Source organism: Moschus berezovskii, chromosome 7 (genome assembly GCF_049115385.1).
Source record: "Moschus berezovskii isolate FMDL1 chromosome 7, NW_MosBer_1.0, whole genome shotgun sequence".
NCBI lineage: Eukaryota > Metazoa > Chordata > Mammalia > Artiodactyla > Moschidae > Moschus > Moschus berezovskii.
In genome coordinates this window covers 110,871,557-110,893,179 of record NC_142466.1, presented here as the reverse complement: position 1 = coordinate 110,893,179, position 21,623 = coordinate 110,871,557, and the positions used below count along the sequence as shown (strand labels likewise).

Here is a 21,623-nt window from a genome sequence, read left to right as displayed (position 1 = left end):
CCGACTGCTCTGCACACACACTTGCTGTTCCCAGGGAAAGCCCCACTGGTCCCACCTTGCCGTCTGCACTCGCCCTTCCAGAATACTCTACCTTCAGCCCTTTGTGGCTTACTCCTGCCCATCTTTTTCTTCTGGCCTCCTGATTGAATGTCACCTTCTCACAAAGACCCTCCTGGCAGCTACCAGGGCCACACATTCCAGCCACCTGGGACACTTTGAAGTCACTGATGCCCAAAGGCTGATGCTGTCACTCTGGGTGAACCTAGGCACCAGTGTTACTGAAAGCAGCCTGGGATACGGATCTTCATCTCATGTCACCCTCTCTGTCCTTCTCCATGTCTGTTTACTGTCTGTGTCTAGTGGAGCCAGGGCTTGGCCTGTCTTGTGCCCTGCCAGTGAAATACAGTTTGATCAGCAATCAGCCAGTTCTCTACCTCCATGATGCCTGGAAAATGCCCCTCTTAACTACAGGCCCAGCTTGGGATGAGGACAGTGGGTGGGATGGCAGGAATCGTTGCAGCCTCCCTGAGGTGTTGGATCACATATTGGCAGACAGGCCAGAGTATCCTAGCTGGATCCCAACCTGATCTCTGATTCTGATCTCAGTGAACTTGGGCAAACACTGGTGCCTGGGGTGTCCTTATCTGCTCATGATGAGTTCATCCCACTGGCTACAAAGGGCTGGAAGGGTGCCAAGCAAGCATCTGGCTCCCATTCCCATCCAATCCCAGCCTAGGCTCCCACTGTACGAATGGGCACTGTGCCCTAGAGAGGGGGCTTCAAACAAGGTCATGATCTGGACAGCAGGGGCTGTAGAGAAAGCTCTTAGAGGGCTGAGGCTGCTGGAGACCTCCTTCCAGGCTCAGCATGCTGTGTGACCTTGGCCAAGTCTCTGACCTTCTCTGGGGTTTTTTGTCCCCAGTCTGTACTCTGGTGGAGATGGTCCCAAGCTCTAACATTGGAAGTTTCTTCAAGTCCTTTCCTGAGTGGTGCCAACCCGCAGAGGGCCTGCAAGGGGTTAAGCTCCCTCTGTTCCCTCTTACTCTGCACACAGACAAACCCCCTCCTTCTGAGAAACACTTGTAGGAAATCAGGCTGGGCGCTTCCTGCCGAGGCAAGGCGGCCTCAGCCACAGCAGGGGCGGGGAGAGGTGGGGAGCGATGCTTGTCTGTGAGCAGCGGCTGGGGCTGGCAGAGCGGCCTGGAGGCGGGCCAGGGCGCCGTGGAGACAGGGGGCTCCCCAGGTTTGGAACAAAGACCTCACATGCAGGTCCCCTGAGCCTGGGCCAGCAGGATGGTGGTGGAGCCTGAGAGAGGTGAGGGAGCGGAGGAGGGCGGGGGGTCGGAGGAGCCGCCTTCCCCCTGGACGGGCCAGTCACAGGCTCTCTGGGACAGTCCAGGCATCTGGACCAGCCCAGCCAGGAAGTGGCAGCTGTGGCAGCCGTATTACTTCTCTGCGGCTTCGGGGAGCCCAGGGGCAGGGGTGGATTTGGGGGGCATTTCCTCAAGCCTCGGAACCCTGGATCCCAGCCTGAGCTCTGGTTCTGGTCTCAGTGAACTTGGGCAAGCGCTGGTCCCTCTCTGTGCTTGGGGAGTTCTTATCTGTACATGGCGAGTTCGTCCTGTGGGCTGCTAAGGGGCTTCAGACATGATGCATGGGTGGGGAGCTGCCAGGAGGCAGCGAGGGAGAGGTCCCCCACTAAAGAGTGGCCCTTGTGCAGCAGAAGGACAAGGAGAGAAGCCAGGGAGGGGACCGCAGACTCAGCCCAGCCCTTCAGACTGGCGAAATAAGAGTCCACAGCAGCAAGGGGCATCTCTCCTCTTTCTCCACGCCCTCTACTGCCGCCGGCAGGCAGGGGGCACATCCAGCATGGAAAGTGGCTGGTGAACTCAGGGAACTAGATTCTACACAGCTGCCAGGACCCCCACCCCACCCAGCTTGATAACAGCAGGTCTGTGCCCTGCCTGCTAGCCACGGAAGGCAGCTGAGTACGGGGCTGTGAGCTCAAAAGCCCTGCCTTTTTGGAGAGGCCCAGCCACTGGTAAAGGGTGGAGGGGGCTCCCTTCCCCCCTCCTCCCTGCCCCACCGGGTCTGACGGACTTGGTTTCAGAGTCACAGGCCCTGGGTTTCGATCGCGGGCCGCACTTCCGGGCTGCGAGGTCTTGTGAAAGCCGGCCACCTCCCCGCGGCTCAGTTTCTCCATCTGGGAGATGTCAGGGACTGGGTAGGGGTGGTGGGGGCTGCCTCGGGGAGCCCTGGCTGGACAGTACAGGGCTTTGGAGGACAGGATTGGGGGGGGAATCAGAGGTGGGCTGTGCAGCTGAAGTTGGCAGAGGAGAACCTGGGGACAGAGCCGTGAAGGGAAGGGTCTTCACTTTTGGACTGAGGGGACGGAGAAGCCCCGTGGGGGTGGCTGAGCCCCTCGGGAAGTGGATAGACACCACAAGGGGCTCACAGACCCTCAGGAGAGCCAGGCGAGAGGCTGCGTGGCGGCAGGAAAAGGTAGGAAAGGAAAGTGAAGTCGCTCAGTCGTGTCCGACTCTTTGTGACCCCCTTGTCTGTAGCCTACCAGGCTCCTCCATCCATGGGATTTTCCAGGCAAGAGTACTGGAGTGGGATGCCATTTCCTTCTCCAGGGGATCTTCCCGACCCAGGGATCGAACCCGGGTCTCCCGCATTGCAGGCAGACGCTTTACCGTCTGAGCGGCAGGGAGGGCGCACAAAAGACGCTGGCGCTTCCTTCCGGGGCTAGCTCCCCCAGGGCTGGCAGGGCCCCCCGAGGACAGCCCAGCTCCTGAGGAGACTGAGTACTCCTGGAGCTCTCCCGAGTTCAGCCTCCCAACCCCACCGCCCCTGGGAAGCCGCCGTGTGCCCTCGAAGGCTGACTAGAACCACCCTGCCTTTGGCCCTCAATCAGGGGCCCCTGCCATAGCCCTCGGTCAACTTCTGTTCACGCTTTCAGACCTCTGTGCCTTTGCCTGTACCGTTCCCTCTGCCTGTAATGCCCTTCCTCATTCTTCTTCCTCCAAATCCTTTGTGTCTCAGGCCCGGCTTCAGGCTTCCTGCAACAATAACCCTTCTGTTCCCCCCATCTGAAATTTTGGAATGCTTTTACTCATGTCTGTATTCCTCGTGTATGGTGTAGCGCTTGGCCCACAGCAGATCACAGGGTTGGGGTGGTTTTTTTTAACTTTTGATGTGGACCATTTTTAAAGTCTTTATTGAATTTGTTACAATATTGCTTCTGTTTTATGTTTTGTTTTTTGGCCTCGAGCCACACGGGATCTTAGCTCCCCAATCAGGGTTCCAACCCGCACCCTAGGAGGTGAAAGAAATCCCAACCACTGGACGGCCAGGGAAGTCCCAGGGCTTTTTGGTTTGTTTTCAAGTTAATTTGCACCCACCGGGCACTCAATATATATTAATATCTTTGTTACTCTGAAGTAGGACCTCAGGGAGGAGGAGGGGGTTGAGAGTTGTGTCTGTGGTCTTCAGAAGCCAACAAGTCAAGCAAGAAACTCAAAGTTCTCTTATCCCAGCCGCTGCCTCCCAGACCACCCTCATAGGGTGCCGCCTCCCGTGGTTGAAAGGCAGGTGGCGTTTTCTCCATCTCGGTGAGAAAACCGAAGCCCAGCTGTTCAAGGTGGAGCAGCTGCACCAGGCCCAGAAGCTTGCCTCCGGACCCCTGCCTGCGTCTCTTTCTCGGTTGCCTAGTGAACGACTGTCCTGGCCCCGCGTGAACTCCGCATGTGATTGGCACTTGTGTGTGTTTGTTGACTGACTGGCTGACTAACCGGTCCCAGAGCCTGTGGCTTGCGCGAAAGGCAGGGGTGTTGCTCACAAAAGGCTCACAGGTTTGGGGGCCTGGGGAACATGTGCAAAAGCCCAGCCAGTGACCGCAGCTGCTTCTGACAGGCGGCTACGCCTGGTCACAGTGAGATTTGTGCCATGACTGAGTCATCCCAGGAGACAGGATGTTCCTCTTTGTGCACCCGAGGCCTCTGAGATTGGGCGGGCTGCTCTGTGGCACGGCTAGAAAAAAGCCCTTTAAAGCATCAAAAAACCCCACATGCCTCCCCCACCCCCTTCCTGGGCAGAAGTTTCAAAATGAGAAAAGCAACGGCTTTTAGTACTGCTTACACCTGCCATAGTAGTAGGGTCCGGAAGGCCTGCTGCTGCTGCTGCTCAGTCGCGTCCAACTCTGTGCGACCCCATAGATGGCAGCCCACCAGGCTCCTCTGTCCCTGGGATTCTCCAGGCAAGAATACTAGTCAAGGGCAAAGAATGGGCCTTGCCTGAAGAGCTGTTTAAAATGTAGATTCCTGGGCCTTGTCCCAGGCCCTGGAATCCAGCTCTCTTTGGGTCAACCTAGGGCTCTGCATTCTTAGAGGATTTTTTTTTTTCCCCTTGAGTTTTTCTTACTATTAGGCAAAACTAGTGAACTGTTTTTTTCTTTTTGTCTTTTATTTTTAATTGGAATATAATCGCTCTACATGGTTATGTTAGTTTCTGGTATACAGCAAAGTGAATCTGCCTCTTGTATGAGCGCTCGAGTTATCAGGAATTTCCAAGAGGGGCACTGGCCCCCCAAGAGAGTATAAGGAGCAAGGATTAGAACTTCCTTTTCAAATATTTGCTTTCTATTGGATCTTTAAAAAATTCAATTGTATATATATATTTTAACGTGTTCGTGTGCGAAGTCATGTGGATAATGTTATAAGAAATACGTATGTATTAGGTATATGAGCAAATATATTTTTAATGGTGAGCGTGTGATTTAACAAAAAAAATTGGCCCCTCACTGGGCCAAAGTCGATTGTTACAAATTCTTTTTTAAAAAAAACTTCAGTTGGAGGATAACTGCTTTACAATATTGTGTTGTGTTCTGCCACAGCACAGCATGAATCAGCCGTAAGTAGACACGTGTCGCGTCCTTCCTGAACCTCCTCCCCACCGCCCAGCTCCAGCCCACCCTCTAGGGTGTCCCAGAGCACCAGGCTGAGCTCCCTGTGTTACACAGTGACTTCCCACCAGTTGTCTAGTTTGCATGCAGTAATATACGTGCTCCAGGGCTACTCTCTCAGTCCATCCACCCTCCCCTTCCCCCACTGTGTCCACAAGTGACAGCTGCAAACCTTGCTGTCACTGACCAGCTGGGTGGTCTCGGCCACGTCACTATTCCATGCTGAGGTCTAGTTTTCTCATTTGAAAACTAGTTTTCTTTTGACCTCCTTACCTGTTTGGAGCAAGAACAGATTGAGAACAGTCAGAAAAGTGTCTTGTCTGGGCCGGCACAGAGAGGGTCCAGCCTGTGTCGTGGGGATCACGCAGAGGCTTACAGGGTGATCTGGGGGACACGCGAGGAGGAGGAAAGACAATTGGGTCGTGGAAGAGGGTGAGGACCCTGAGACCAGAGAGGGAACAGTGTTATTCCCCATTCCTACGCCAGCCCTTGAGTAGGCGGCAACCTTTCTCGGGCTGCGCTGATCCCTGGATGACTCTGTCTAGAAATTATTGCCTGTTGGCTTTTCTCAGTGGTAAAAACCAAGGCTCTGACCAGGACCCGATCGCTCACGAGGCTGCAGGGACACAGATAAGTCTGTTCTGAGAGGCCTGGAGTTATTCTCATTGTCCCCAGGGTATGGAGGGAAGAGCCAGGACCCGAACTGCAAGGTGACGTCTCATGACAGGCTTGTCCTGACCTGTGCATGGCTTCAGGCAAGGCCACTTCATGCTCTTGGCCTCAGTTTCCCCATCTGCAGAGTGGGTCCTTTGCAGAAGCTCCTTGGGGGGGGGACCATGCCACTGTTCTGTCAGCTTTGTGTTTCCAGGACTCAGAGGGAGTGTTTGGGGGGTGTTGGCCATAGCAGGAGGGGAGAGGAGATGGGAGGGAAGAGGAGAAGAGGGAAACGAAGAGAGGAGAGAAGGCAGGTGGTGAGGAGCCCTTCTCCAGCCATCCTTCCCTTGCCATGACTCCCTCAGTAGCCAGGCTCTCCTTTCTGGTTCATTCTCCCCAAGCAGCCGGAGTGAAACTTCTAACCACACCTCTGGGTGCGCTCCCAAGTCAGGGATATGCTGCAAATTCCTGAACGGGACCCAAGAGGACCCCGGGTCTGATCATCACGTCTCATGCCCACACTATCTCTTCTCAGAGCCCCAGCCCCTGCCCATGGAAACCATGTCCAGGTGCCCGCTCCTGCCTCCAGGTCTTTGTACTTGATGGTCCTCTGCCTGGGATGCTCTTCATTGTTTTTTCCAATTGAGGTGAAATTCACAACATGAATCTAACCATGTTCCAGTGAACAACTCAGCAGCATTTAGTATATTCATAAAGTTGTACAACCACTGCTATCTAGTCCCAAAACATTTTCATCACCCCAAAAGGACACCTGTGTCTGCTCAGCAGTCACTCCCCGCTGCCCTCTGCCCCAGCTAAGAGCGCTAGTCTCCTTTCTCTGTGGATTCACCTATTGTGGATATTCCATATAGACAGAATCATACAGTTTGTGGCCTTTTGTGTTGGGCTTCTATCACTTAGCATCCTGTTTTGGAGGTTCATCCCTGTAATTTCATTCCTTTTTTGTGGCTGGATGATATTCTTCTGTGTGGATGGACCACAACTCGGTTGTCCATTCATCCATGGGTGGACGTCTGGGTTGTTTCTGCCTTTTGGCGGTTGCAAACAGTGCTACTAGGAAAGTGTGTGTACCTGTGTTCATCTGAGTGCCTGTTTTCAATTATCTGGGGTCCCGGAATGCTATTTCCACCATTCCCTCACTCCCAGTCTTGATTCTTACCCGAGGGGAATCAGGAAGTTTCCCAGAGGACATGCTGTCTACATGGGACCTGTATCTTGACCTCCTAGGCCAGCTCTGGACCCCCGGGACCCCTCCCTGGGCTTCCCCATCACTCTCACTTGGATTTGTAATTGCCGGTTGTTAGTCTGCTACCTCTGGGCCCTCAGTTCTCACGTGAGCAGGGCCTGTGCCCCAGCGCCCACATGGGGACCCTGGCACACGGTCAGAGCACACAGGGAACCCTGCCATTTGCTGACCTCTGGGCTCCTTATCCTGTATCTCAGGTCATTTTACAAAACTCTTTAGAGAAAGAAGAATTATTACCCCAATTGTACTCATGAAGGAATCAAGGTGGAATGATTGGCCCCAGGTCATGCAGCTTCAAAGGGCTGGAGCCAGGACTGAACCAGGGCTTCTGATTGCAAAGTTCCTGCTGCTGATTCCTGCTCCTGAAGACAGGAGGGGGTTCAAGGACTCATGGTCTCCCTTTGATTGTGTCCCCGACAGGCCACAAGCAGGATGGCTGGTGCTGAGACGGGCCAGTGGGGACTCTGGTGCCCATAGGGGCAGCTCAACCTCCTGAAGATGAAGGGGCCCAGGTGAAACGCAGGCCAGGCCCAATGGCCAGCTCTGGAACAGAGGTCCGCTGGGTCGAGCCGGGCCTGGGGAAGGGGCCCCAGCGGCGGCGCTGGGCCTGGGCTGAAAAGGGAAAGGATGCTGATGAGAGTGGCACACGCAGCTCAGAAGAGGAGGGACCCTTTCCCACTGCGAGCAGCCCCGAGCTCCTGGAGGACTTCCGCCGGGCCCAGCAGTGCCTGCAGCCACTGAAGTGGCGCCCAGACTCACAGCCCGCTGGGTGCCAGGATCCCGAATCTGGAGAGTCTGCAGAAGTGGGTGAGGCTGACTCCCCTACAGTGCCACAACAGTACCCCGAACATCCCACCTTTTAGCGGGAGGGAGGTGGGAAGTGAGTGTGGAGTTTCAGAAATTTTTTAAATTAAAATCTATGAAGTCTATGCTTAAAATTTTTTTTAACTTTTAATTTTATATTGAAGTAAAGCTGATTAAAAATGTGATGTCTTCAGGTGGACAGCAAAAAAATATTCATATTCATGTATACTTTGTCCCCGAGACTTCCCTCCTCCCCAGCTGCCACATAACACTGGGTGGAGTTCCCTGTGCTGTATAGTAAGACATTGTTGATTATCCACTTTATGAAGCCTATAATTTAAAATTTTTTAAGATTTAAATTATATAAACAATGTTGTCCATTGCAGAAAAATCAGAAAATACAAACCAAAATAGAAAAAGACTGAAAATTACTCGTTATCCAGATAGCTGATCTTTTTCATAGGTGTGAATATATGTAATATGAATATAGAACATTCTACAAGCTACATTGTAGCTTGCTTCTTTGTAACTTAACAGACATGAGCACTTTCCCAGCTTATCAGATATTCTTCCACAAATCATTTCTAATGTCTGCTTAGGAATTCCATGGTGTGGGTATTTCTGTAATTTGTTGAGCCAATCCTCTTACTGCTGAGTATTGGGTAGTTTCTAGATTTTTGCTGTTACAAATAATGCAGAGATATGGCATTAGTCTATCTTTGCACACCTGATTTGATAATAACCTTGATAATTTTAATTGCCTGGTTCAGGGGTTATACCCATTTTTACAATTTTTTAAAATCCCAAGTAGCAAGGAGAATGGTGGCTTCCCTTGTTTTCTAAAATAACCATTCTCTTTGCATCAAAATCAGCTGAGATTAAATTCCTAGCGTGGCTCAGCAAGTCCTTTCTCCTCTCTGAAGCTTGATTTTCCCCATCTGTGAAATAGGAGTAATAATACCATTGAGCTTGATTACGTTGTGCCTACTGCGTTTGAATATGAATGAAACACCCCTGTCTCAGGATTCTGCAATCAGGTAGGGTCTCCTGGATGTCAGAGAAGCTATCAGGCCGATAGCAGATTGTGCAGTGACCCCAGGTTCCTCAGGCCAGGTCTGTGTAAAGTGGGGTTTGCCCACAGCTACCCACTCAGGAGCCATTTCTGAGCTCTCCTCAGGGAATGGCAAATGGGAGGTCTTCCTGAGGTCACGTGGTTACCCCCTGCTGTGATGTAACAGCTGCTGCCACGTCCCGTGTCCTTACTCTGTCCCAGGCCCAGGGCTGGGCAGGGTGCAAACCGTGCCTCCTTCTTTACTCACCACCTTCTGCCAGTAGGAGAGATTAGCCTCCGGATAAAGATCGCCACAGCGGTCAATTCCTTATTCATGGCGCCCTATGAGGGATCAGAAAAGCTGGGAATGAACCCATGGCTGCCTGGTTCCAAAGTCCGACCCCTTCACTCCACCGCATGTTCCCCATCAGCAGAGATTAACTTGCCTTCGTAGCTGGGACCGTGCTTCTAAGTCCAGAACTGCTCTGAGTCACTGCATGAGCAAGTTACTTAACCTCTCTCAAGGGTGCTGCTGTAAACAAGAGATGCTTGCTAAAGGAGATTTTAAGGAGTGGGAAGATATACAAGTGCCAAGGCTAGAGGAAAGAGCATGGGGGAGCCACATAAGGATGGTGGCAGAGGTGCATCCGCCAGAGCAGAGAGTCTGTGCTTGATGGGACCCAGACTGTATCTCCTGACAGTCTGGATCTGTGCCAGAGGCTGACATGGGGTCTAGGATAGAGTGAGTGCTCAATAAACATTGACTTCATGGATGATGCGTGGATGGATGGATGGATGGATGGATGGGTGGGTGGATAGGCAGATAGGGGGACAAATAGATGGAGGAGTGGATGATTGGGTGAGTGGTTGATTGGTGAGTGGGCAGTGGATGTGTGAATGGATGGATGGATAGGTAGATGAGTGGGTAAACGGATGGGTAGTGAATGGATGGGTAGGTGAGTGGATGATGGATGGATGAGTGGGTGGGTAGGTGGAAGGATGGCTTTTTGGAAGGATGGATGGCTGGATCAATGGATGAGTGGGTGACATGGATGAGTGGGAGGGTGGGTGAGTAGGATGGATGAATGAGTATTTCTTGAGCACCTACTGTATAGTAATTCCAACAGCTATCCATTTTGGGGGAGTTTTGCATGCATTATTGTCTTTTATCCCTCCCTTCCTTCTTCCCTTCTTTCTATTCTGTCAACCAATATTGAGCACTTCCTCTGCAAATACAATAGTAAATAAAAGCAGAGGGTATCTTCGTCCTCACGGAGCTTACGGTATAGTGGGGGAAGAAAATATTAATGAAACAATCACATAAATAAATAGAAAGCTGCCACTGTAATAAGTGTTTCAAAGTAGATGTATTCAGGCATGTGAAAGCCTATAAAAGGGAGATTTTGACCTAAGTTAGGAAGGTTAGAGAAGACTGCCTTGATTAGGTCAAGGTTGAGCTAATGTGTGAAGGACAAATAGGAGTTAACTAGGCAAAGAGAGGGAGAGAGGACCCTACCAGAGGGGTCAGCATGTATAGAGGCCCTGTGGCAGGGGAGGATGTGGCATGGCTAGACCAGGGAAAGACTGAGGGGGCCCGTGGAAAGAGCTGGAACAGGAGAGCTAATGGGGGATGGAGACAGGGACCTGCGGCCCACGTTAAAAGCTCAGCTCTATCCTGGGAACAACAGGAAGATACTGGTGAATTTTCAGATGGAGGATGAGATGATTAAGAGGCTGCTACAGTGGTCCAGGCAAGAGAGGGTATCAGCTTGGGCAAAGCTGGTGGTTCTAGACTTTAGAGCAGTAGGTGAGTTTGAGAGCACCCTAGGAGGTAACCGGGACAGGAGCAGGTGACAGGTTGGACTGTGGGGTTTAGGTAGGGAAATAGCAAAGACACCCTGCCGGTTTCTGCCTTGTGCAGTTTGACGGGGTGATGTTTCTGTTCGCTGAGACAGGAAGCATTAGGGGGACAGGTTTAAGGATTGAGGCTGGAGAACCTTTGAGACCACCAGAGGAGGTATTAGGTATTTGGCCATATGGGGGACTTTACTGGGCTTCTTGCCATCACCCCATATTAAGAAAATGAAAGCCCAGGGGTTGAGACGACCTAGGTAATGGGACTTGGTGAGTCCAGGTCTAGTGTATACGAAGCCATGATGTGTCTTTCCAGAGTCTGAAGAAGAGGATGAGGACAGCCCAGAAAGTTCCAACTTGCCTCTCGGCTGGCTCCCCCAGCAGGATCCTCAACCGGACATGACCAAAGAGGATACCAGTGAGGCTCTGCAAGGTCCTGAGGTCCAGGAAGCTGGAGAGAGCTCCTCGAGGTTGGGGTGTGAGACCTATTTCAGCTCAGGGGGCCATGGGAGCACCAGCCCCACTGCTCTGGACTGGGGTCAGCCTGCAGGCTGGGTGGCTTCTAGCAAACAAGCCAGTGGAGACAAACTTCCAGAACATTCTGATGTCAACCCAACTGTTGACTTCAGCTCGCCCAGGTCCTGGAACAGTGGGACTGAGAGCCTCAACCACCCCAGTGACAACCTGGATTCCACCTGGGAAGGAGAGACTGATGTCCCCCAGCCCACTGCTCTGGCAGAAACTTCACCCCAGAGCCCCAGCCACCACCTCCTCAACCCAAATGACAGAACTGAAGGAAGCGTTGCTCTGGCAACAGCCACAGAATTCCAGGGATCCTCAGCACCACCCGCCCAGAGCCTCCAGTGTCCTGCAGATAGATGGAGGAGAGAAACCAGCAGCCTCTCCTGCCATCAGCCCGGGGACCAGTCCTGGAAGCAGACACGGATATCACCTAAGCCACTCCCTTCCCGATTCACTGGCTCCATCAGCCCTCCTAACCGCTCCCCTAGGCCTGCTCGGCAGGACAGGCTGTCCCCCAGGCCGGGAGCCACTCTGGCTGGCCACTCATCTTCTGATGCTTCCAAGTATGGCCGGGGGCGGCTGAACTACCCACTCCCTGATTTCTCCAAGGTGGGACCCCGGGTGAAGTTCCCCAAAGATGAGAGCTACCGCCCCCCCAAGGCTAGGAGCCACAGCAGGCTGCCCGAGGGCCCTGCCAAGCCACTGATCTTCAAGTCTCCTGCCGAGATTGTGAGGGAGGTGCTGCTGAGCAGTGGAGACATCTGCCCCGGAAAGAACCCATCTCCTACCCACCCCATCACCAGGGTGCCCCAAGAATTTCAGACACCTGAACAAGCCACCAAGCTCGTCCATCAGCTCCAGGTAAGCCTGACTCACTTCCACCCCAAGGCACCTGCTGGTGTGGGTTGGAGGCTGGATAGGATGGGGAGGTCTGGGGAATCTTGGGGACCCATGCAGGAACCCCCTGCTCATGATGGGAGTGTTGTACCCCCAGCGACAAAGATACTCCCAAGCCTGTTGTTCAAAAAAAAAAATCAGTGATTGCACACTCATGCTATAAGGATAGGCTGAGTTTGTTTTCCAGTCCTGCTATGAAAAATTAAAAACATACAAGAGAGAAAATAGAAGTGATGAACCCCCATAGGCCAATCACACAGCCGTATCTACCTTTTTCATCAATGGCCTCACCTCTTCTTCCTGTCACCTGCTCTCCTGGGGTATTTTGAAGCAAATTTCAGGTATCAACTCATTTAACCCGCAAATATTTTAGTGTGTATGTCTAACAATAAGGAATCTCTCTTAAAGATAATCATCGGCCTACCTAAAACTTAAGGCCCATTCCTTAATATTAACCAATGTCCAGTCAGTATTCAGATCCCCCCCTTTGTCCCATAAACAGCTTGTTTATTTCAGCTTGTTTGAATCAGGATCCAAATCGCGGCTCCGATGGGTATTGTTATCGTGCCTTGCGAGTCTCTCACCACCACCTTCTGCCTTTTTTGCTTTTTTTTTTTTTGATGTGGACCATTTTAACTCTTCATTGGTTTTTTTTTTTTTTTTTTGACTGAGAGGTATGTGGGATCTTAACTTCCTAGCTAGTGATCAAACCCAAACCCCCTGTATTTGAAGACAAAAAGTCTTAACCACTGGGATGCCAGGGCAGTCCCTTCTCTGCATTTTCTGCCAAATCGCTTTCTTCTGTGTAATTTATCTGTTAAAGGAACCAGTTCTGTCCTGTAGAGTCTCCCACATTCTGGGGCTTTATGATACACCCTCTGATATCTTTTCATATGTCTCCTTGTCCTCTCTTTGTCCTGTGTTTTGCCCAGTTAGAACTAGACGTGTTTCCAGGTTGTTCCGTTCAGTTCAGTCGCTCAGTCGTGTCTGACTCTTTTCGACCCCATGGACCGCAGCACGCCAGGCTTCCCTGTCCATCACCAACTCCCAGAGTCCACCCAAACCCATGTCCATTGAGTTGGTGATGCCATCCAACCATCTCATCTTCTGTCATCCCCTTCTCCTCACACCTTCAATCTTTCCCAGCATCAGGGTCTTTTCAAATGAGTCAGATCTTCGCATCAGGTGGCCAAAGTATTGGAGTTTCAGCTTCAACAGCAGTCCCTCCAATGAACACCCAGGACTGATCTCCTTTAGGATAGACTGGAGTCTTTTCCAACACCACAGTTCAAAAGCATCAATTCTTCGGTGCTCAGCTTTCTTCACAGTCCAACTCTCACATCCATACATGACCACTAGAAAAACTATAGCCTTGATTAGACAGACCTTTGTTGGCAAAGTAATGTCTCTGCTTTTAATATGCTATCTAATTTGGTCATAACTTTCCTTCCAAGGAGTAAGCGTCTTTTAATTTCATGGCTGCAGTCACCATCTGCAGTGAGTTTGGAGCCCAGAAAAATAAGGTCAGCCACTGTTTCCACTGATTCCCCATCTATTTGCATGAAGTGATGGGACCAGATGCCATGATCTTAGTTTTCTGAAAAAAGCCAACTTTTTCACTCTCCTTTTTCACTTTCATCAAGAGGCTCTTTAGTTTTTCTTCACTTTCTGCCATAAGGTTGGTGTTGTCTGCATATCTAAGGTTATTGATATTTCTCCCGGCCATCTTGATTCCAGCTTGTGCTTCTTCCAGCCCAGCGTTCCTCATAATATACTCTGTATATAAGTTGAATAAGCAGGGTGACAATATACACCCTTGATGTACTCCTTTTCCTATTTGGAACCAGTCTGTTGTTCCTTGTCCAGTTCTAACTGTTGCTTCCTGACCTGCATACAGGTTTCTCAAGAGGCAGGTCAGGTGGTCTGGTATGCCCATCTGTTTCAGAATTTTCCACAGTTTATTGTGATCCACACAGTCAAAGGCTTTGGCATAGTCCACAAAGCAGAAATAGATGTTTTTCTGGAAATCTCTTGCTTTTTCGATGATCCAGCGGATGTTGGCAGTTTGATCTCTGGTGCCTCTGCCTCCAGGTTGTAGTCATTTGCTTATTTTCCCCCAGTGGTAGTTCCATGTGGGTAGGGATTTTTGGCAAGAGCCCATTATAGGTGGTGCCTTCAGGAGACGTAAGCTGCCTTCTGGTCTCATTCGTGATGTTAATGACTATTGATGGTCATTACCTTGATCCAGGCTTTCACTGAGGGTGACAGAGTGGTAGTACCCTGCATTTTTTTTCTGGAAATCTTCTATAAAGTAAAACTTTCCTTCATCAACTATTTGGTTACCAAGGTCTCATTCACATGGGAAAGACAGGAGAAATGCTGGATTCTGTCCTTCCAATGACCAGTTTTCAGAACAATGCATCGGTTCCCTGGCTGCCTTCAAAGGCGACCAGTGACATTTGTTTTTGCTTTTCCTCTGTAATGACTTGTTTTAAGAAGCACTTCAGTTTTGTTTATGGCAAGTAGTAACTCTGAGTAAACGCAACTGTGATTTTCAAGTCTTCTATTTTCCTACCAATGGACCGTTAGATGGTTCATTCGATCAGCCATTCGAAAATACTTACTAAGCACATATTACTTAACTCCTGGGAGTAGAGCCATGGGGAAGACACACGCAAGCAGGGAATTCAGATAGATAGGCAAGTAGCTGAGATTCTCTGTGACCGGGTTATGCATTTCAGTGAGCCGACCCTGAGGCCATCACCCCTATCAGGGCTATAGACCCGTTGATGGATGAGTGGTCCTGCGGCCTCCGACCCTCCAGAATGTGGCCATGGGGTCTGTATTGCAGGGGTCTGCTGAACTGCCACTCCTGAGCCCTTTCCCTCCGAGGCACCCAGAGGCCCCCTTTGGGGAGTGGGTTCCCAGGGTGGGGGGAATCTCACAGTCAGAGGCCTGGTGTGTGACCTCGTTGCCCGCCTTCCCGCAGGAGGACTACCATAAGCTCCTCACCAAGTATGCGGAGGCTGAGAACACCATTGACCAGCTGCGCCTCGGGGCCAAGGTACTGGGCCGGGTAGGGTGGAGGGGTGGAGGGGTGGAAGGGTGGAGGGGTGGAGGGGTGGAGGGGTGGAGGGGTGGAGGGGTGGGCCCAGCCCCCAAGATGACGCTTTTCCCTAGCCACTGCCTCCTGCCTCCAGAGACCCTGGGGCTAGGGGATGCGGTTCTTCCTTTCTCTACCATGGGGTCATTCTGTGACCCTGGGGTGGCAATCTGCCCTCTCCAGGCTATTGATGAGCTCTGAGTCCTCGAATCCTAGAATCTGGGGTGCCCAGGAATTTCACCAGAAGCTCTCCTTCTGGATAAACTCTGGAGTAAGACCATCTGGGCGCACCTCCTGTCTCCATTACTGACTAGCTCTGTGACCTTAAGGAAGTTACTTGGACTCTCTGAGCCCCGAGGGAGTAGTGCAGAATTTCTGCTCAAGCACTGGGGCTGGTACTCCCCTTTGCCTTTCTCCTCCTGTCTGCTCACCCACAGCCTCTCCCCCAGTTCTGAATGTCTAGTGTGGGAGAGGGGAGTGTGGAGGGGAAGTCTGTCCCCTCATCCTGCCCATCCTCACCCCTTCTAGGGGAGGCTGTGAATGCTGCGCTTGGGACCTTCCCCTTTTCTGGGGTGAGGCAGGAAGTGGGACTTGTCGCAGGCCCTCCTGGCTTCCTGCTTCCGCCTGCGGGCTTCTTGCCTCATCGGGCAGCAGTGGAGGAGGGGTGGGAGCTGGGGTGCAGAGATGCAGACCCTCCCTCTCACTTGCCTTCTGTCTCCGGGCCCCCACCCAGGCTGCCCCCATCCTGCTCCAAGACCCCTCTCCCTGCCAGGGAGCTGCTTTCCACCATCTAGCAACTCTTCTTCCATGACGTGTTGCCAAGGCCGCCACGCTGAGAAAGCGGAGGGGCCCTGTTCTAGGAGCAAGACTTCCCCTGCGTCCCCACATCCTCCTGACACAGGCAGGTCCTTTCTCTCCTGGCCTTCTTAGGCACAACTGTAAGAAGGGGTTAAACACGCTTCTTCCTTGGAAGGAAAGCTATGACCAACCTAGACAGCGTATTCAAAGGCAGAGACATCACTTTGCCCACAAAGGTCCGTATAGTCAAAGCTATGGTTTTTCCAGCAGTCATGTGTGGATGTGAGAGCTGGACTATAAAGAAAGCTGAGCACAGAATTGATGCTGTGGTGTTGGAGAAGACACTTGAGAGTCCCCTGGACTGCAAGGAGATCCAACCAGTCCATCCTAAAGGAAATCAGTCCCAAATATTCATTGGAAGGACTGATGATAAAGCTGAAGTTCCAATATTTTGGCCACCTGGGGCAAAGAGCCAACTCATTAGAAAAGACCCTGATGCTGAGAAAGATTGAAGGCAAAAGGAGAAAAGGGCAACAGAGGATGAGATGGTTAGATAGCATCACTGGCTCCATGGACATGAATTTGAGCAAACTCCGGAAGATAGAGGACAGGGGTAGCCTAGCGTGCTGTAGTCCATGGAGTTGCAAAGAGCTGGACACAACTTAGGGACTGAACAACAGCAAGCCTCCTGGGAGCCACTGGGCTGCCCCCTCCCACCCCCCATGTCTTAAGGCTTCTTTCAGCTCTCTGAGTCAGATTCAGGGGCAAAAGAGAGAGCTGGAGGACTGTTGAGGGGGCTTGATGAGACATCCCTTCTGGGGTAACCACATTGTCATAGGCTCCTAGAAGGTCCAAGGGGAAAGGGTCTGGTCATCAGTTCCCCTGTCTCACAGATTGGAGAATCAGAACCCCAAAAGGGGCAGAGGTTGCCAAGGGTCAAGGTCAAGAACAGAGGCTGGGAATATCTTCTCCCTCCCTCCTTTCCTACCTTCCTCCTTTACTCTTTAAAGGGAAAGAGTCTGGGTTTTGGAAGTACTTATCTAAGAATTAGCGAATATTAATAGTATTAAAATGAAGGTGTTCATTGGGTGCCCATGTGTGCCAGGCACAGAGAAGCATGAGCAAGGGAAGTCAATGGGATCACAGCCATGTGCATCTCCTGGACATTTCCCCCGACCCAGTGGGGACTCACCATGTGGGGACACCAGCCTGTCTGTTATCCCAGACCCCAGCGTGTGGAGAGGGACGGTAGAAGAGGCCAGGAATGGTGCAGCATTAGCTCACCTGCTTTTGCTTTCTAGAAAAAGTGATTCTTTGGCCTGAGAATTCTCCTTAAGAGAAAGGTGAGCACAGGTTAGCTCGACTCTTCTGGAAGCAGAGCAATCCTCTCCCTGCCCTGGGGAACAGTACAGGCAGGACTCACGTCCCAGTGCTGAGAAGGACGTGGAGCCTGAGTGGAGATGGGCCTCACTGGGTCTGCAGAGCTTGGGGAGCTGAGTTCCCAGCCAGGCCTCTCACTGTGTCCAGAGCTCAGGAAACCCCAGGATGGCTTCCTGCTCAGAGCCCTCACCAGGGAGGCCAGCTCACAGAGGCAAAAGTGTTACTGCCCCCGCAGGCTGAGCTGCTGAGAGTCCCTTGAACTGCAAGGAGATCCAACCAGTCCATCCTAAAGAAAATCAGTCTTGAATATTCATTGGAAGAACTGATGCTAAAGCTGAAACTCCAATACTTTGGCCACCTGGTGCGAAGAACTGACTCATTTGAAAAGACCCTGATGCTGGGAAAGACTGAAGGCAGGAGGAGAAGGGGACGACAGAGGATGAGATGGTTGGATGGCATTACCAACTCAATGGACATGAGTTTGAGTGAACTCCGGAAGCTGGTGATGGACAGGGAGGCCTGGTGTGCTACAGTCCATGGGGTCGTAAAGAATCGGACACGACTGAGTGACTGAACTGAACTGAACTGAGGTTGAGCTGGCTGGAGTGACCTTCCCAGAAGCCAGCTGAGCCACTCACTCTGCTCAGAGCCCCCAGGGGGCTTGGCCAGGGATGTGACCCTGGAGACCCAGGCCAGGCACAGCAGTAGAGGAGCAGCGACAGGTGGGGACCAGGGGAAGGAGACTGGCATTTGCTGAGCAGTAAAAGCCGCCAGGCCCCAGGCTAAGCACACTGCCAGGGTCAACTCATTTGATCCTCTTCACAAGAGGAAACTGAGGCTTTGCCAGTTGGATCGATTTGTGCAGCCTTTCCACAGCTGGTAAGAGATTAAAAGTGGGGATTAAACTCTGCCTGATTCCAGAGTGGGCACTGTTTTTCACCGTGCCTGGGTGAGCTCTGCTCAGGCCCTGGCAAGGTATGGGGCAGAGGCATAGGGTCAAGGCAGAATGAGGATATTACAGAGTAATAGCAATAGCAATAAGTGATGCTTACTGACCACTGTCCTAAGTCACCTACCACTGGGGAAACTGAGGCACAGAGGTTAAGGGATTCACCCAAGATCACTCGCCAAGCAGATGCCGAAGCTGGGGTTTGAACCTGATGTGCTGGCTGCAAAGCCCACTCCAAGTCGACTGTCTTTTTAGGCTTACAAGTTTATTTGTGTATTTATTTTTTAGGTTTAACAGAGCCAAACTAGATGATCCTGGTTTCTGCCGCTGAGGAGGCTGACCAGGGAGTCCCAGGGCCTGGCCTGGGGCACCACTGGATCTGGCCTGGGGTGGGGGCAGGGAGCTAGGGCTGATCAGGAGTCACTGCCCGGGGACCAGCTTAGGGTCAGAATTTATAGAGGTGCCCTGGCTCAACCAGTAAAGAATCCACCTGCAATGCAGGAGACTTATCCCCTGGAGAAGGAAAAGGCTACCCACTCCAGTATTCTGGCCTGGAGACTTCCATGGGCTGTATAGTCCACGGGGTCGCAAAGAGTCGGACACGACTGAGCGAGTTTCACTTCACTTCAATTCCTGCATTCGCTGCCCTGTGGCCACCTCCCTCCAGCTGCTGTCCCCCATCTCAGCCGTAGGAGGGTCTGGAGGCATTGAGGCCGGAAGTTACCCCAGAGAGAATCAGGGGGCATGACACAAAACCATGTTTCCTGAAATGTGTGTTCCACAAGCCACCTGGTGGAGGTGGGGGTGGGGATGCAAGGATGGGGAGGGTCTGGGGGAGGAGGAGTGGAGTGGGGAGAGGGTCTGGGGAGGTTTGTGTGTTCTGAGGGGCTGAGGAAACGTCTGCTATTCTCTCCACTCCCCGCCCCTTTCATAAAGCCCATTAGCATTTTAAAGGCTGTGAGAAACCCAGCTGTGCTGAGAATAGTCGGATATTTAACCCGCTGCTTCCCACCCTTGCTGGTCCACCCTCCACTGCTTAACACCCTTGAGGGAGCCGGCCCAGCCTCAGGGAGCACCACGGGATGCCCTGGTTTAAATGGTGGGGGCGGGAGGGGGGCCTGGGTTAGGTCCTGCCCGTGTCATGAGACAGGTTGGGAGGGGCAGGCCTGAGCAGCCCACACTCACCCCCAGCTCCCCGCTTCCCCGGGCCTCCACACAGGCTGTTTGTTGGTCCCTCTGCAGAAACAGAGGTGCTGAGAACTGCTTGTCCCTGTTGCTCCCCCAGGTTGGGTCTTTGGGGGGGAGCCAGACCTGAGGTTAGGGGATGGGCAGGGTAGGGCAGGGGGAGCATGCAGGAGGGCCAGGCCTTCCCCAGATTTGGGTCACCTTGGGAGGAGAGGGGTGCTGGGGGGCAAGTCCCCCCAGGCTGGCCTGAGCAGATGGCCGAGGGGATTATTAAAATCCAGCTTTGTTTTCATCAGAGGCTGGGCCTGAAAGAGTGGGGAGGCAGCAGAGGCCAAGCCATGGCTGGGCCATTGTCCCTCACTTTGGAGAAGATTTCTCTGCCATGGCCAGGACGTGAAGAGCAGCTTAAGCAGGGAGAGGCTGCCTGTCTGTAGGCCTGGGAGCCCACCCTGAACTGTCCACTCCTGACCTTAGGGGAGCAGAGGGTAGTAAGACAAGCTGCCTGATGTTGGGGACCAGGGGCCCTGAGGCACCCCAGGAGAGTCGCTTTTTCAGGGACCTGCCTCCATGAGGGCCACATAAGTAACAATGGCAGTGGTGATGGTGGTAGCTTTACCACTGATGATGACAAACATGAGGGTGATGGCTGCTGCTCATTGAGCACTCACTCTGAGCACAGACAGGTTAGTGCAATCAGCTGTTCTAGGACTCGAAGCCAGTAGAAGAGCCTCGACGTGAACCCAGGCACTACAGAGCTCATACACTAAGCCGGGGTTCAGCGGACTTCCTGCTTAGAGGGCCAGATAGTGATTGTCTTCAGCTCTGTGGGCCGTACATTCTCTGTGGTAACGATTCATTTCTGCCATTATCGCATGAAAGCAACCACAGACGATACATAAGCAAGCAAGTGTGGCTGTGTTCACTAAAACCATGATCGTTAAAACAAACCGTAGTTTGCCAGCCCCTGCTTTAAACCACTATAGGCACTCAGGTCTTTGGCCTCAGATGGTCTCCCTTGGCCATCTGCCTGACTGTCTACCTCTCTCCCACGTGCTGGACTGTGACCGCATGAAGTCCATCCTCAAATGATGGAGATCTGCTGCAACTGAGAAACAGTTCCTTCACTTGTTGGTTTATGCATTCACTGAAACTATCCATTGCCTTTCTTATCAACGTAATGTAATTCTTAGAAATGTTTTTATTAATAAAAATAATAATGATCATATTATTGTAAAATGATTATACTTTATATCTGTTAAATGCTATATTGATTGCAATATGATTAGATTACATTATAAATCATAACAAAAATTAGTAAGATTATGAATATGGAAAACCATAGACTTTGGAGTCAAAGCAGGGTTATAATCCCAGCCCAAGGATTTTTCAGTTGGAGATTTTGAGTAAGTAACTCAGCCTCTCTGAGTCTCAGTTCCCTCTTTTGTAAAATAAGCCTGTGGTCCCTCCCTCTTAGGACTGCCATAAAGAGAGAAGGAAAGGATGTATAAGCCCTAGGCCCAGTGTTTGGCCCCCACGCATAGGTTCCACTGGAAAGCAGTATTTATTATCCATTTTTATTTATTTACATTTATTATCCATCTTCATTGAGCACCTGAGTGACGGCATGAATGAAGGGGATGCCTCTGGGTGGTTTGCCCCCCCTGACTGGTCGCTGCCGTGCCTCCCCCACCAACAGGTGAACCTGTACTCGGACCCGCCCCGGCCCAGCCACAGCATCCACGTGGGGACGATGCCCCAGGGGACCAAGGTCTTGTCCTTCACCATCCCACAGCCCCACTCTGTGAAGTGGCACGTGGGCCCTGCCGAGGGCCCGCAGGCCTCTGAGGCTTCAGGTGAGTCTGGGAGACGCGATGTGTCTGGAGGCTGCTCTGTGGTGACTGCTCTGGGGACACTTGGTCCACTCCAGGGTGGTAGTAGCTTCAGGCTGGGGAAGAGAGGGAGGGAGGTGAGGCCTCTCTCAGGGCCCTGTGACTTGACGCGGTCAGATGGAGACGTGGAAATGTCTGCTTTGAGCCCGAGCTGCGTGGGTGAAGCCCTCGCTTTCTCTGCTTAGCAGCTGGATGGTCTTGGACAATTTGTGTGACAAAGCAGATCATCACAGTAGAGCCCGTATCGGGCTAGACCCGCCAAGCCTTGCCATGCACGGCCTCCGTTAATCACGTCTGGTGAGGTCCC

At 52.0% G+C, this 21,623-nt stretch overlaps 1 protein-coding gene across 5 annotated transcripts in view; it reads left to right on the top strand.

The window, feature by feature from the left end:
• Positions 1-21,623, top strand: part of AKNA (AT-hook transcription factor) — a 61,060-nt gene that overhangs the window by 10,094 nt on the left and 29,343 nt on the right. For 2 of the 5 annotated variants that reach the window (XM_088838307.1, XM_088838304.1), the window contains exons 1-5: positions 1,159-1,315; positions 7,305-7,691; positions 10,910-11,976; positions 15,002-15,076; positions 21,124-21,280. In XM_088838307.1, the coding sequence (XP_088694433.1) occupies positions 7,418-7,691; positions 10,910-11,976; positions 15,002-15,076; positions 21,124-21,280 (1,573 nt within the window). In that variant the 5' untranslated portion in view covers positions 1,159-1,315; positions 7,305-7,417. Of the gene's footprint in view, positions 1-1,158; positions 1,316-2,320; positions 2,503-7,304; positions 7,692-10,909; positions 11,977-15,001; positions 15,077-21,123; positions 21,281-21,623 lie in introns of those variants that run through there. The other 3 variants (XM_088838305.1, XM_088838306.1, XM_088838308.1) reach the window with 3 other exon arrangements.